The sequence below is a fragment of the Xenopus laevis genome, chromosome 9_10L, assembly GCF_017654675.1.
Source record: "Xenopus laevis strain J_2021 chromosome 9_10L, Xenopus_laevis_v10.1, whole genome shotgun sequence".
NCBI classification, from domain to species: domain Eukaryota; kingdom Metazoa; phylum Chordata; class Amphibia; order Anura; family Pipidae; genus Xenopus; species Xenopus laevis.
In genome coordinates this window covers 79,859,525-79,872,925 of record NC_054387.1, presented here as the reverse complement: position 1 = coordinate 79,872,925, position 13,401 = coordinate 79,859,525, and the positions used below count along the sequence as shown (strand labels likewise).

The 13,401-nt window shown below is 37.5% G+C and overlaps 1 protein-coding gene across 1 annotated transcript in view; it reads left to right on the top strand.

Moving 5' to 3' along the window:
• Window positions 1-13,401, top strand: part of sestd1.L (SEC14 and spectrin domain containing 1 L homeolog) — a gene marked incomplete at its 5' end in the record, with an annotated part of 101,349 nt that overhangs the window by 11,229 nt on the left and 76,719 nt on the right. The window contains 1 exon segment of the mRNA NM_001092417.1: window positions 9,484-9,557. Within this exon segment, the coding sequence (NP_001085886.1) occupies window positions 9,503-9,557 (55 nt within the window).

Sequence of the window (13,401 nt, the reverse complement as noted above, 5' to 3'; positions counted from 1 at the left end):
CTGATGCTAGTTGCACTGGTTTCTGTGCTGCCATGTAGTAATTATTTGTATTGATTCGGGGGGAGTAGTTGCCAGGCGACAAATCTCCTCTTCTTTGCGGCAACTAATCTCCCCGATCTGCCTTCCCCTGCCTTCCTCCGGCTAAAATGAAAATCGCCTGGGGGAAGGCACACGGAGCGCTTCGTTTTCCAAAGACCCTTATATTGTGACATTTATATTCTATGTGTACTGTATATTGTGAGGTTCCTAAGCTCAGTAAGTGACAGCAGCACAGAGCATGTGCAGTGAATCAGCAGAAAAGATGATGAGAAGCTACTGGGGCATCTTAGGAGACACAGATCTTCCCTGCTAAAGAGCTATCGTTGGCTTGAGCTGGTACAGAAGGCCAAAACATAATATACAACATTTCTAGCCTACTTCTTTAGTTAAGCTTTAATTCTCCTTTAAATAGGTTGTTCAGAAAAATTTTCGTTTTTCTAGGGTAGTTTCAATAAAAACACAAATTTTTCGGAATAAAAAAAAAACCTCTATTTTTTGACACTTATTATGCCGTGAAGCTGCTAAAAGCCCTAATCCGAAAATACTCCAGCTAAAACCTGTTGAGGTCATGTAGAAGTCAATGGCAGAGGTCCTTGAACCATTTGAAGATGTTTTTTGCCTTCATAATTTTTGGGTATTTCGCAGTGGTTTTCGCTTTGAAAACTCTTATCATTTTGAGGTATTCAAGGTTTTTTTTAGCATATAACTTGATTAATTCAAGTTTCCCCCCCCCCAATTGCATTCAACTGACTTTTTTACATTCGGGTTTTTTCATAAATAAACAAACATTTGGCCTCACAAAATTCGACCTTTGATTAATAACCCCTTAAATGTCTATAATATCCAGTGTAAAGAAACCTCATTGTGTTTCTCAAAACTGAGTAATATGGATTGAAATATGGAAATATGGGGGGAAAAAATATTCTCTCTGTAATTATATTGAATTCAACCCTCTGATTTTTGCTTTACTGCCCGTGGCATGCATTCTCTTGTGTGGACAGATATTGGCATTGCTGTAGGGAAAGTAATGTGTGCAGGTCTTCGATAAGCTTTTGCTCATATGCTTCCCTTTTAGATATTTTGCTATGGAGCTTGCCTTTAGAACTTGTTTTTTCCTTACTGGGAGACTGTTCCTAAAAATAATTCTAGCCTGTGCAATCTTTGCAGTTTATGTCACTTCTGGCTGATGATGATGCAAATAATATATCCGCTTCCATCAGAAATTCTCTAGAAGTTGCAGTCATGACAGCTAATTATACTGCTGGGTACCTAGTCTTGTTCAGCATGCATATCTTTTTATGCAAAGTCTTGGAACACCAATTATTTCAGCCAGATTATGGAAATAGAGAACATGGTGTTTTGAATAAATGCGTGTAATCGGGTTCCTGTGAAGGAAAATGAATGTAAAAATGTTTGCTTTCATAGTCGCAAACATATATATATATATATATATATATATATATATATATATATATATATATATATATATATATATATATATATATATATATATATAATATATATACACATATATATATATACACACACATATACACACACACAGGAAAATGAATGTAAAAATGTTTGCTTTCATAGTCGCAAACATATATATATATATATATATATATATATATATATATATATATATATATATATATATATATATATATATATATATATATATATATATATATATATATATATATATATATATATATATATATATATTATATATATATATATATATATATATATATATATATATATATATATGGTTTGTGCTTTATTCAAGTTATAAGGGCGTTGTAAGCAAAATGTAGTAACTGACCTGTTGATTGTCTTTGGATCTGTACCCAGAAGGTTGAAACACAATGCCTAACACAGGACTCGGTCACACAATCCAATAGTCAGGTAGGTGTGTGTGTGTGTGTGTGTGTGTGTGTATTGTTCCATTGACACTTATCATTCAAAAACATAAGCCGGGAGCTCACCATCAATAATATAGTCCAATAGCAGAAAGCACTGACGATAAATAAGTTTGTGCAACACTTATTTACAATCCTTTGATGTGGCCTGTACATAAGCAATGATGGTGTAGCTTTTTATGGTGGGAGGTTTATTGTCTGGTTACACTTACAATGACTAAACTTTGTATGTCTGCACAATATAATAAAGTATAATCATGTCAGTTTCGTGACTGGGGGGGGCTAGCAGGTGTTCAATGAAACATTGCTTGATGCTATTCAACACATCTGAGTCAATAAAAAGTCTAATTCTGACCTTCACTTGGAAAGAACAACATGTACTCTTGAGCAGAATTATTTCTTAGCTATTAGTTTTATGATCTAATGAGAGACTCACATTATTTTCTCACTAATTAGGCCAGTTTAAGCTTCTCTAATATTCTTGGTTGCTAATAGCTGCATGTCTACGTTTACAAAGCAGACACTAGCATTTAGTATTATCAAATACTTAGAACTGCCTGCCTTTCTTTGCCAAGTCATACTGCCTGAGTGATTTCATCCTTACAAGAATTGAAATGGCACTGTATGGCTAATGCCACACACGTTGCCCAAGTGTAACCAACCCATTTAGCACATGATGTTTTAATTTGAATGCTGGTGATTCAGAAGCATGGCTTGTTTGGAAAGGTTGGTTCAGAGCCAGACTTTGCAGATCCATAAGATTGCATTCTCATGGGGTGTTGAATGATGACCCTATTGTCAGCCATATGGTACTGGGTGGAACTTTTCAGTGCACACGAGTCTTTGCAGAACACGGTGGTTGCTGCCCACAGTAGATGCTGAAATTGGACTGCGTATTTCATTGGGCTGATTTAGGCCTCCGATGGCCCTAGCCTAAGGGCTAGTCCACACGGGGAGATAGCGACGCGTTTGCGGTCGCGGCGACAAAGCGCCGCGACAGTCGCCGCGACCGGCGCAGGCGACAGTTTTGTATGGGCGCCTATGTAAAAACGCCTGTGCTAACCACACGAGGCGATGCGCTTTTCAACAGTCGCCTGAAAAAGCCTGGCGAGGCATTTTCAGGCGACTGTTGAAAAGCGCATCGCCTCGTGTGGTTAGCACAGGCGTTTTTACATAGGCGCCCATACAAAACTGTCGCCTGCGCCGGTCGCGGCGACTGTCGCAGCGCTTTGTCGCCGCGACCGCAAACGCGTCGCTATCTCCCCGTGTGGACTAGCCCTAAATGTTCTCTTATATTTTGCATTAAGTTCAGTGGCTTTTCTGTAGTTTTGTTCCATCTGCAATGCTGTAATAAACTTCCATTTTCTTGACTGCTGCTAATCAGCTTACAGAACCCAATAGGGATAATGAGATTGGTGTTTTGATTGTGGAAGGATTGTGATTCAGCTCTTTAGAATTGATTACTTTAGCGACTCTTCTGATTGACTGCAGGCATCTGTATTTTGGCAGGCATCTTTGTCGGGAATCTTTGTCAGGACTGCAGAATACTAATGTTATTGCACACACATTTCCTAAACTTTTTTCTTCTCAGTGGGGAAAAATATCAAGTATTGTTTTGTATAACTGCGGTTTTAAAGGAATATGTTTGTCACACAGTTATCAGTTTTTTTTATCATTCATTTCTTTTCCTCAAGCAAGCTTGTTTCTGTTGCTGTTAGGCTTATGTCAGACAGTATTTTTTTTTACCAGTAATGCCTTTGACATCAATGACATCCACCTGTGACTGTGTGCATGGGCAGATTTCAGTTAAAGAATGCATTTCGGACATCCATGTTGTACGCATTGATAGGCAGGTGCCATGGCATTAGGCATGGGTCATGGCATTAGGCATGGGTGGTACCTCATCCAAATCACTTATCTTTGCCACTCTCATAGATAAATTAGACAATCAGGCAGTAGTACAGTTGACTTTGCTTTGATCTGAAAACACTTGCTTTGAACTTGTGTATGTATATATAGATGTCTTGAGTTACAGACCATAATATTTGAACACGTACCTAGGATAAAAGGATGTGGTGATTGCGAAAGGCATTTGCTCCAGATGATGAAGTGTTTACATTAAATATCTTAAAACCATGAGGGTTAAATGTTTCATTACCCCTTGGTTATTTTCTTGAAGACTGTTGATATGAGGCCTTGCATCGGTTAACTGGTCTGATACCTAATGTGGGTTGGGGCTGTGGCTTTACCTCTTTAAAAGGGGTGGTATAAGCATTATTTTTTATTCAATTTATGTTTGATTTTGAGAAAGGGGTAATGCATGACCCTGAAACATCAGTCCGTAATCTGTTTTTGATTTCCTGAGAGCCCTGGACTTCGCTGTGAGTATATCGATTTCTTGCCAAAAAGCAAGATTGCACTGCTGTTTTTTTGCCAGAAAGGAAATAAGCAAAGTCTTGTAAATACCAGAAAGTACTTTCTCGTGAAGCTCAAAAAGCAACTACAACTTTATCAGAAGTTAAGCCATTTTTTAAAGTTGCCCTACTTCACTAACAGTCTACATTGTTTGTTTACTAGTGCATGGAAATAGAGACTCTCATTAATCATCCACACACAGATGTGTCAACTATCCAGGAATATTTGGGATTCTCTTGGTTGTGGACCCCCTACTTCCCAGTAATCATAGTAGCTGCCAAGTCTCCCACTTTTGTTACTTTTTCCTGAAATAAAATGTTTACTTTGACAGTGCTGAAACCTCTCCTGTAATTTTGCACAATTCTGCAAATTGCACACTTGTTGCCTTTGAGCCGGCTGGGGCCTAACTTGGTGGGCCTGGTTGTGGTCCAAAATCCTCTTTGAAACCAGCCCTGGGAGACTGAAATACTCTAGATCAGTGCTGTCCAACTTCTTTTGTGCAGAGGGCTGGAATTTTTCTGGTCTACACGGTGGAGGGACAATAATGGAGGCCAGTGTTAATCACTCTCCCTTTTTAAACCACACCCACTTTAAACCACATCCATATTATCACAAAAATGTTAAATACCCACATTAATGATTGTAGCACAGAATAAAACCAAATGTTGCTTACTACAGGGATATCACTGTGAAAAAAATGTCATATTAAGATATACCTCCTTATGCCTCCTCCTCCCCTTTGGATATCGCAACATGATTAAACACCTTGAAGGCCTCCTTACAAGTATTTCCAAATGCTAACAAACCCCACCAGGCTCACCTCCAATAGGCAGAGCAAGTAGAGTATGGCACAGAATCCTGGATTTGGTGCATCCCTACAGTAAGTGTTTAGCAGCTGTCAGAACAGAGAAGGGAAAGTAGGGGATATGCGTTAAGAGGAAAACCTGAGAGCTTCACTCTTTGAAGGCCCATTCTTGTCCAGTTTGAGGTGACATGGAATCATTGTTTATCAGAAACTTCAAGTCTACTCTGAAAATGTTTTCTTGTTGAGCCCAATGTGAACCAGATGTATTCAGTTGAATAACTGTGGTATTTTAATGTTGCTGCAATGGCTACCAATGGAGATAGTGAGTGTGCAAATGTACCTCCATGGAGTAGTGTAGAAATCAAGGGGGCACTTCTGTTGTAACTAAGAGTAAGTCTCCACAAATAACTATACTAGCTCAAGCAGAAACAAACCATTAAGATTTCTTATAGCATGTCAGACGAGAATGGCATGAATTGCCAAATAATATCCTGCACAAACAGATACCAAAAAGGGAACATAATTATACCCCTGTATAGCATCATCTTTAGCCATGTGCTTTAAATTACTGCGGGTACCACTTTTTAAGGAATGTCTAATCCAAGAAGAGCTAGACTATTTTCTGCCCTCCCAGTCTTTAAATACTTTACTTTCAAAAATCCACCTCTTTAAAGAAACCTACTTGCTCCTATGAGAGCTCTTGAGAGAGCAGTGCAATAGTAACCCCTTAGTCACTATTCATATTGGAGTGGGTGCATGTATGTTACGGGGAGGGTACTTTGAGAATGTACTATGCCATAAATTCTATGACACACTTCTTCCTTTAAAATATCACTTTGTCATAAACTTTGCTAAAGAAGGTCTGAAAGCTTTTGCTGGTGCCTTGCTGTACTCTCACTAGGATGATTAAATGCATTGCTATCCACGAAGTGCTGCATTGTGTATAATCAATCTCTCCTAGGCCTCTCACTAGTCAGGTGTATCAAACAATCGCCAATGGCAGATAAAGACCATCTTATTCAATTTTTTTTCTCTATGACATTCTGGATAAATTATGAAAAAGTTATTGTTACCCAGGAATAACCAGACCTGATTTTTCATATTTTGCCAGCTCTGTTTTATTTGTGTACTGTGTAATTATTTGTTATGGGAGGATTGCTATTTTAGGATAAACATTAGCCATTCCTATGCTATAATATATCCTAAATTCTTACTAATAACGTACCACAAAATGTTAAGGATAAATCTCGTATCCTTGTGATGTTTTAAAGAGCCTTATCTTGTGGAGCAAGATCCATGTTCTAATCACAAACAGATACTGTAATTTGTATCTCCGATAGAAAACATTCAGGTGTACAAATAGCTTGTGTCATTTGTAACCCTATATATCTTTTGTGGGAATGATACCACACATTTCTGGCTGAAAGGAGAACTTAAGAATAACAAAGAATTATTCTAGAAATACACTTGAGGCTTTAGTGCTTCCAAATATATCTCCGTTGCTCTCCATCTTGTTTTTGCTGATTCACTTGCTCTGGGCTGCTGTCATGTTATGTGTCATCACATAGGCCAAGGGACTGCTCACAACATATATATAATCTACATTTTGCTATCAGCCAAAGTGTAAATTATATTCTTATAAATAACGCATTCTGATGTCAGAACATGATGTTAATTTTTTGAAGTTACAAACTCTTCACTATGGATGCAGCTGACAAGTGCCATCATGCAAACCTTCACACTCTGGTGTGATGACTGCACATTGAGAAGGCTGAGTAGGGACATTGTGTAAAGCGCCCATAAAGAGCACCTGAAGAAACAACTTTTAGCGTTGCTATGGACAAAGCTCTGACATAGCTGTGCCGATCACAGTTGCTAATGATGCAGCACTTACAAATGTCGCTCTCACTGCAGCACCTGTAACATTTGCTTGTTGCATTTACTGAATTGGCATATAGCATTGTCCTCCTCTGGGAGATGTGTATGCCATGCACAGTAGGCAAATCGTTGAGAAATGTGGCCAGCCATAATGGCCCTCAAATGATGTGGGGAGGAGGAAAGCTTACTAGAATGCCATGGGTAAAAAGTAGAAAAAGGCAATGACAGTCACAAGAAGAGACAATGGGTTATGGAGGGAAATAGGGAAAGGTTATGGAGATAATAACTGTACTCTGGAGAAATGAAAAGGGGGATAACATTGGAAGATAAAAGAAACTAGCACATGAGGATTAAAGCAGTATTGTGTAATTGTGCTTTTGAGTAAACCTAGCCTTCATTAGACTCCACCCATGTTTGTGTATTTGATATCATATCCCTTACCGCTCAGCTCCCCCATCCAATTATTTACATTTGTTGTGCTCCTACATCTCTTCTGTCATAGCTATTGCAGCTTCATTTTGGGTTTGCTGGGACAAAGACTGGAGCACCGATATAAACATAATTTCCATCCTATCTGTGTCCACTACTTAAAGAAGAAACAAACCCTTAATAAAAAAAATCCCAACCCACTACCCTACATAGACCCCCCTCCCTCCCCCCCTCCAGCCTAGCTGCCCCCCGGTCAAATTTCTACACCCATTTTATAAGCTATACTGCAGATTAATAGATTTTTTTATTTGGGCATAGAACACACGACTATATTGAGTAGTTTTATGTACTATATGTGCCCACTGTAATACTAGGAATATTTACATTTCAGACCTTGTTTGCTTTTAATTTGAAAAGATTTTATGTTATTTCGGCATAGAGCTGACTCTTTTAACATATGTTTTTATTCACAGTGATGTGACACCCTGCTGCTAAATGCTAGACCTCTTATCCTTAAGCCACAACGTGGGACTTAAATATGGGGCCTGTGCAGTTTTGAGTGGATCTATGATTTCCTTCAATACATTGCAGTTAATTTTTATTGTACATATTAGTAATTAAAATAAGTTGCTTATTTAATTTTAATAATTTTTGGTTTAGCTGACTTCCTGATTTAATCTGTATCACTTGGAAAAGTGTTAAGAATTCCCATGTCCATTCCTAACCTGTCTGATTTTGAATGATGGCGCAATGTACTAGAAAGATTGAAAAACACTGTTAGAAAAGCAACTGGATTCCCTGCAATGTGATTTTTATTACAAGCGGTGATATTGGCAAAAAGAGGATTGGTTTGCTATAAACTCAATTTTTCCTCTCTTGACAATTAAATCTGTAACATTTTAAAGATTTTTTTTTTGCACCTTGTTACAAATTAATTTGAATTAAGATTACTTTAAGATTTCGTAAAGGTGTGGGATTCTGTCATGCTTTTTATGGTGTTTCTAAATTATACTGTTTACACTACAAATAATTCACTCTACCATGTAAAATTTCATTCCTAAAAAAAATAAAAAATAAATAATAATTAATTAGGGCATGTTCTAGGCTTTAAAAACTCAAGAGCTTTAAAGGGCTTCTGGAAAAACATGTTTTTTTCAAAATGCATCAGTTAATAGCGCTGCTCCAGCAAAATTCATGACAGTATCCCTTTAACCTTTAACTTTATAGTTACTTAGAATGGCTAATTCTAAGTAACTTTTCAAGTGGTCTTCATTTTGTATTTTTATGTTTTTAAAGTATTTTTTTTTTAATTATTTTTAAATTATTTGCCTCCTTCTTAATCTTTCCAGCTTTTAAATGGGCGTCACTGATCCCATCTAAAAACAGATTCTTAGTAAGGCTACATATTTATTGTTATTGCTATTTTTTATTACTCCTCTTTCTATTCAGGCCCTCTCCTATTCATATTCGAGTTTCTTATTCAAATCAATGCATGGTTGCTTAGGTAATTAGGACCATAGCGACCAGATTGCTGAAATTGCAAACGGGAGAGCTGCTAAATAAAAAGTGTAATAATTCAAAAAACCACAAATAATAAGAAATGAAAAACAATTGCAGTTGCCTCAGAATATCACTCTCTCGATCATACTAAAAGTTGATTTAAAGGTGAACAACCCGTTTAAGAGCTGACTACCGCTTATTATAGGAATAGAACTTGGGAACTGCTGGGCTGTGACTGAAAGCTGAAGGGCCAAATTTATACACCTCTAGTGAAATGCTTATAGCATGTACTTTATATGATCCATTGTGTAATATAGCCGTAAAACACAGAAAGTAAAGTCTTGAATAGTACCTGGAAAAACCTTAAGAGAATGTTAATTAGAGCTGACTCTCTATACAATACCTCTGTTGTGAATTTTCCCCTGTTTATAAAGTGTATGTATTTAGCATCTGGATTTTTCATTTAACAATGTCCTTAAATCTATTTTACAGAGAAGTTCATAAAGGGAAAATGGATGCCACTGTGATTTTACTGATCTTGAAGAAGAAATTAGCTTTTCTCTCAGGTAGGCATTCAGTTTTTTTTTCTGCTGACTCTTTGACTCGGATTTGTTTTGAGGTTTTGCTGAAATTCCAGTACATCTATTTGTGGTTTTGGCAGAAGAATATCTAGATGGGCTATTAACACGATTTATGGGTATTTGAAAGGCAGGTCTATATTGCACGTGCAATTTATATATTTATTTTTTAACGTAACTTGTGTTTTACTTGAACAGACCAAAACATTCTTGGTACTAACTAAGCTGTACCTTACATTTATAGGCAGATCCTTTTCACGGTTAAAAAAAGCCTGACACGCTGAGTGCTTGCCAAATAAATGAAGTCGATATGTTTTTTATCCTCAATTTGAAACTTGTAAAAAGATTCGAAACGTTTCACATCAAAGGAGTTTAGTTTCCTCTGGCTTCCTTCTTTAATCTTTCGTGGAGAGCTTGTCTAATGAATGCTGTGTGCCTGGCTTCCTTATCTTATTTGAATGGTGGTTATAGATCGAGACGGCAGGGATTGGAAGACAACTGTCAAAAACGTATTCGGTAGCATGCATGTGAAAAATTCAGCAAATATAAGGGAAAACAAACAATGCTTCCATTCTTCACACAAAGAAAAAGAAATTCAAAGCGTAGTTCACTTTTATGTTAAGTTTTAGTATATTGTAGAATGTTATATCTAACTTTTCAATTAGTGGTCCGGTTTTCTATGAACTGTCTTCTTCTTTTGCCATTTTTCAGCATTTAAATGGGGGTCACTGGGGCTCATTTATAAAAACTGGATAAATTTGTCCATGGGCAGTTACCTCTAGCCATCAGTGATTGGCTTTTTAAAGGCAGATGGGACATTGAATGCAACAATTAGGTATAGGTTATTGCCAATGTGCAAATTGGCCAGTTTTGATAAATAACCCCCACTGACTCAGCTGACTGTACAGTGATATTCTTGTTACTTTTTATTAAATATCTTTCTATTCAGTCACTCTTTTATTCATCTTTCCATTGTCTTATTCAAACCACTTCCTGGATGTTAGGGTAAACTGGATCCTAGCAATCAGATAACTGCTAAAGTCCCAAACTGGAGACCACTAAACAACACAAAAAACAATTCTGATTTTTCTATGTGGTAAAAGTTAATTTGATTGACCACTACTTCTTTAAAGTGATACTGAAACTTTGCAGCATTGAATTCATTTCTTAAAGGGATACTGTCATCAGTTAATAGTGCTGCTCCAGCAGAATTCTGCACTGAAATCCAATTCTCAAAAGAGCAAACAGATTTTTTTATATTCAATTTTGAAATCTGACATGGGGCTAGACATATTGTCAGTTTCCCAGCTGCCCCAGTCATGTGACTTGTGCCTGCACATTAGGATGGAACAACTTTCTGGCAGGCTGTTATTTCTGTTGATTCTAACTGAATCCAGTGGGACTTGGCTTTCACTATTGAGTGTTGTTCTTAGATCTACCAGGGAGCTGTTATCTTGTGTTAGGGAGCTGCTATCTGGTTACCTTTCTATAGCTCTTTTGTTTGGCTGCTGGGAGGGGGGGAGGAAGGGCGGTGATATCACTCCAACTTTCAGTACAGCAGTAAAGAGTGATTGAAGTTTATCAGAGCACAAGTCACATGACTGGGGGCAGATGGGAAACTGACAATATGTCTAGCCCCATGTCAGATTTCAAAATTGAATATAAAAAAATCTGTTTGCTCTGTTTAAAAATGAATTTCAGTGCAGAATACTGCTGGAGCAGCACTATTAACTGATGCGTTTTGAACATGTTTTCCCACGACATTATCCCTTTAATAAACTCTAGGTCCTGCAGTTATTATGGGGAGAAAATTTTGCCAAAATTACACCCATGATCCACCCTCTCCCCACATGGTCTGCCCCGCCTGTGACCAGCAAATCGTGCTTATCCATCTTGAAGTCCCCTTTACCGCACCTTTTTTTCTATTGATACCATTGAAAATCGTAACAAGTGGCCCCAGCCCATCAACCAGAAACACATACCGTAGTGGAGCATTTCTATGCCACAACAATAGCAGTTCAGGGTTTTGAGGAAATGTATATGCTGTACACCTAAAATAAAGTTTCTACTGACACCGTGCTTGGCCTTCTCTCCTTTGGTATTTGCACTAGGACATGCACCCTAGATTTGTTTGAAATTGCACACAAACAAAGTCAGCTTATGGGGCTGAGTGAGAGCTCTATCCAACATCCAAACGTTCCACTCTGGTCAGGTGGATAATACAAACACTATACTGAAGGCGCATGAGTCGGATTCTTCTTTGGATGGGGACACTATATGAAAGAACTGTATAAAATCTTACTTTATTAACTAAACATGATTAAAAACACAAAAATCCGGATGAGCAGAGCAGGGGAGTGCATGGCTCAACGCGTTTCGTGACTACATCGGTCACGTCATCAGAAGCCAGAAGCGCTCCCTGCTGGCAACACAATAGCATAAATCCCAGTATATATTTTTGAAAACATGTCTAGTCAGTATGATATATTCTAATGTGACAATATAATATAAACCAAAGGAAATATGTATATATATTTATATCTATACAGCATTAATACATTATATGTAGTGTGACTAAACAAGTAAATAAAGGGTTACCTATCAGAAATAAGTAACTCTGAAGCACACAGAGAAAAAGCTGCTGTCATAATACAATGGATACTATAGAGATGGAAAAGGGAAGAAGACGGAAATGATGAAAATGAAAATGGAAATAAATCTGTTCAGTGCTGGCTGCCAGTAGTGGGCCAAAGCATCAGGGCTTATTTGTTTTAAATATTTTAATATCAGGCATATAAATAACAAGCCTGGTCTTTTTGCTGCCAGCTTCTGAGAAATGACCTTACTTTTTAAAAAAAAAAAAAAAAAATCTAAATGATTTGGATTGATTTTCCTTTTTGAAGCAAAACTGTAAAGTGCATGAGATTATGGAATTATTTTCCTTGGTAGGGGACATTGCTGGCTCTGGCTTAAACAGATTGATGCATTTCTCTTTTTCAACTCGGCAAAAAACCCATCAATGTTTCGCAGATTTTGTTTTACTACAGACCTCAGTTTGACAACTGCAGAGTAAATTCCTTGCTATTACTTTTTTGTTGTATTATTTTTTGGATAGTTACATCTGCTCTATGGGGCTCTCCTCTATGCCCTGTGCAAACATTCTGTTATTTTTTTTACTCTGCACACCGTATGCACATATTCTATGTTCTATGTCTTTTCATAAATTATTTGCATATAAGTCAAAAAGCAGGCAAAGTGCACACTGAGTTTCGGTTGTGTGGCAATAGCCGCAGGCCTCTGCTCTCTGTTTTGAAGTATAGAAACCTGCAACTCCTGTCAGTAATACAGCATACCTCCCAACTGTCCTGTTTTTCATGGAGCAGTCTCGATTTTGACAGCTCAACCCGCAGTCCCGGTTTGTTGCTGAAATGTCCCGCCTTGCACTGAACAGCCAGAATAAGATACAATGTTTCTAACTCAATTGGCTTTTGGCAGAGAGCCGAGAATATGTGGCAGATGCACTTGGATACTTTTGTAACATTTTAAGATAAGCAAAGAAAAAATTGTAGCTATTTAAGATAAGCAGGTATCTTGGGGAAACGGTGACTTGCAGCTTATAGGGCAATTTGCCCTCATTAGCAAAACTGTAATAACACATAAAAACCACAGAAATGTGTTTAAACTTTTATAACCTGCCAAATTTTGTAAAATGAACATGTTAATTAGGGGAGTGTCCACAAAACTGGGCGTGGTCAATATTTTTACCGTGCTACGTGCGCCAAATCTTTTTGTCCCGGGTGGATAATACAACACACATTGCCAGTCTTCGCGG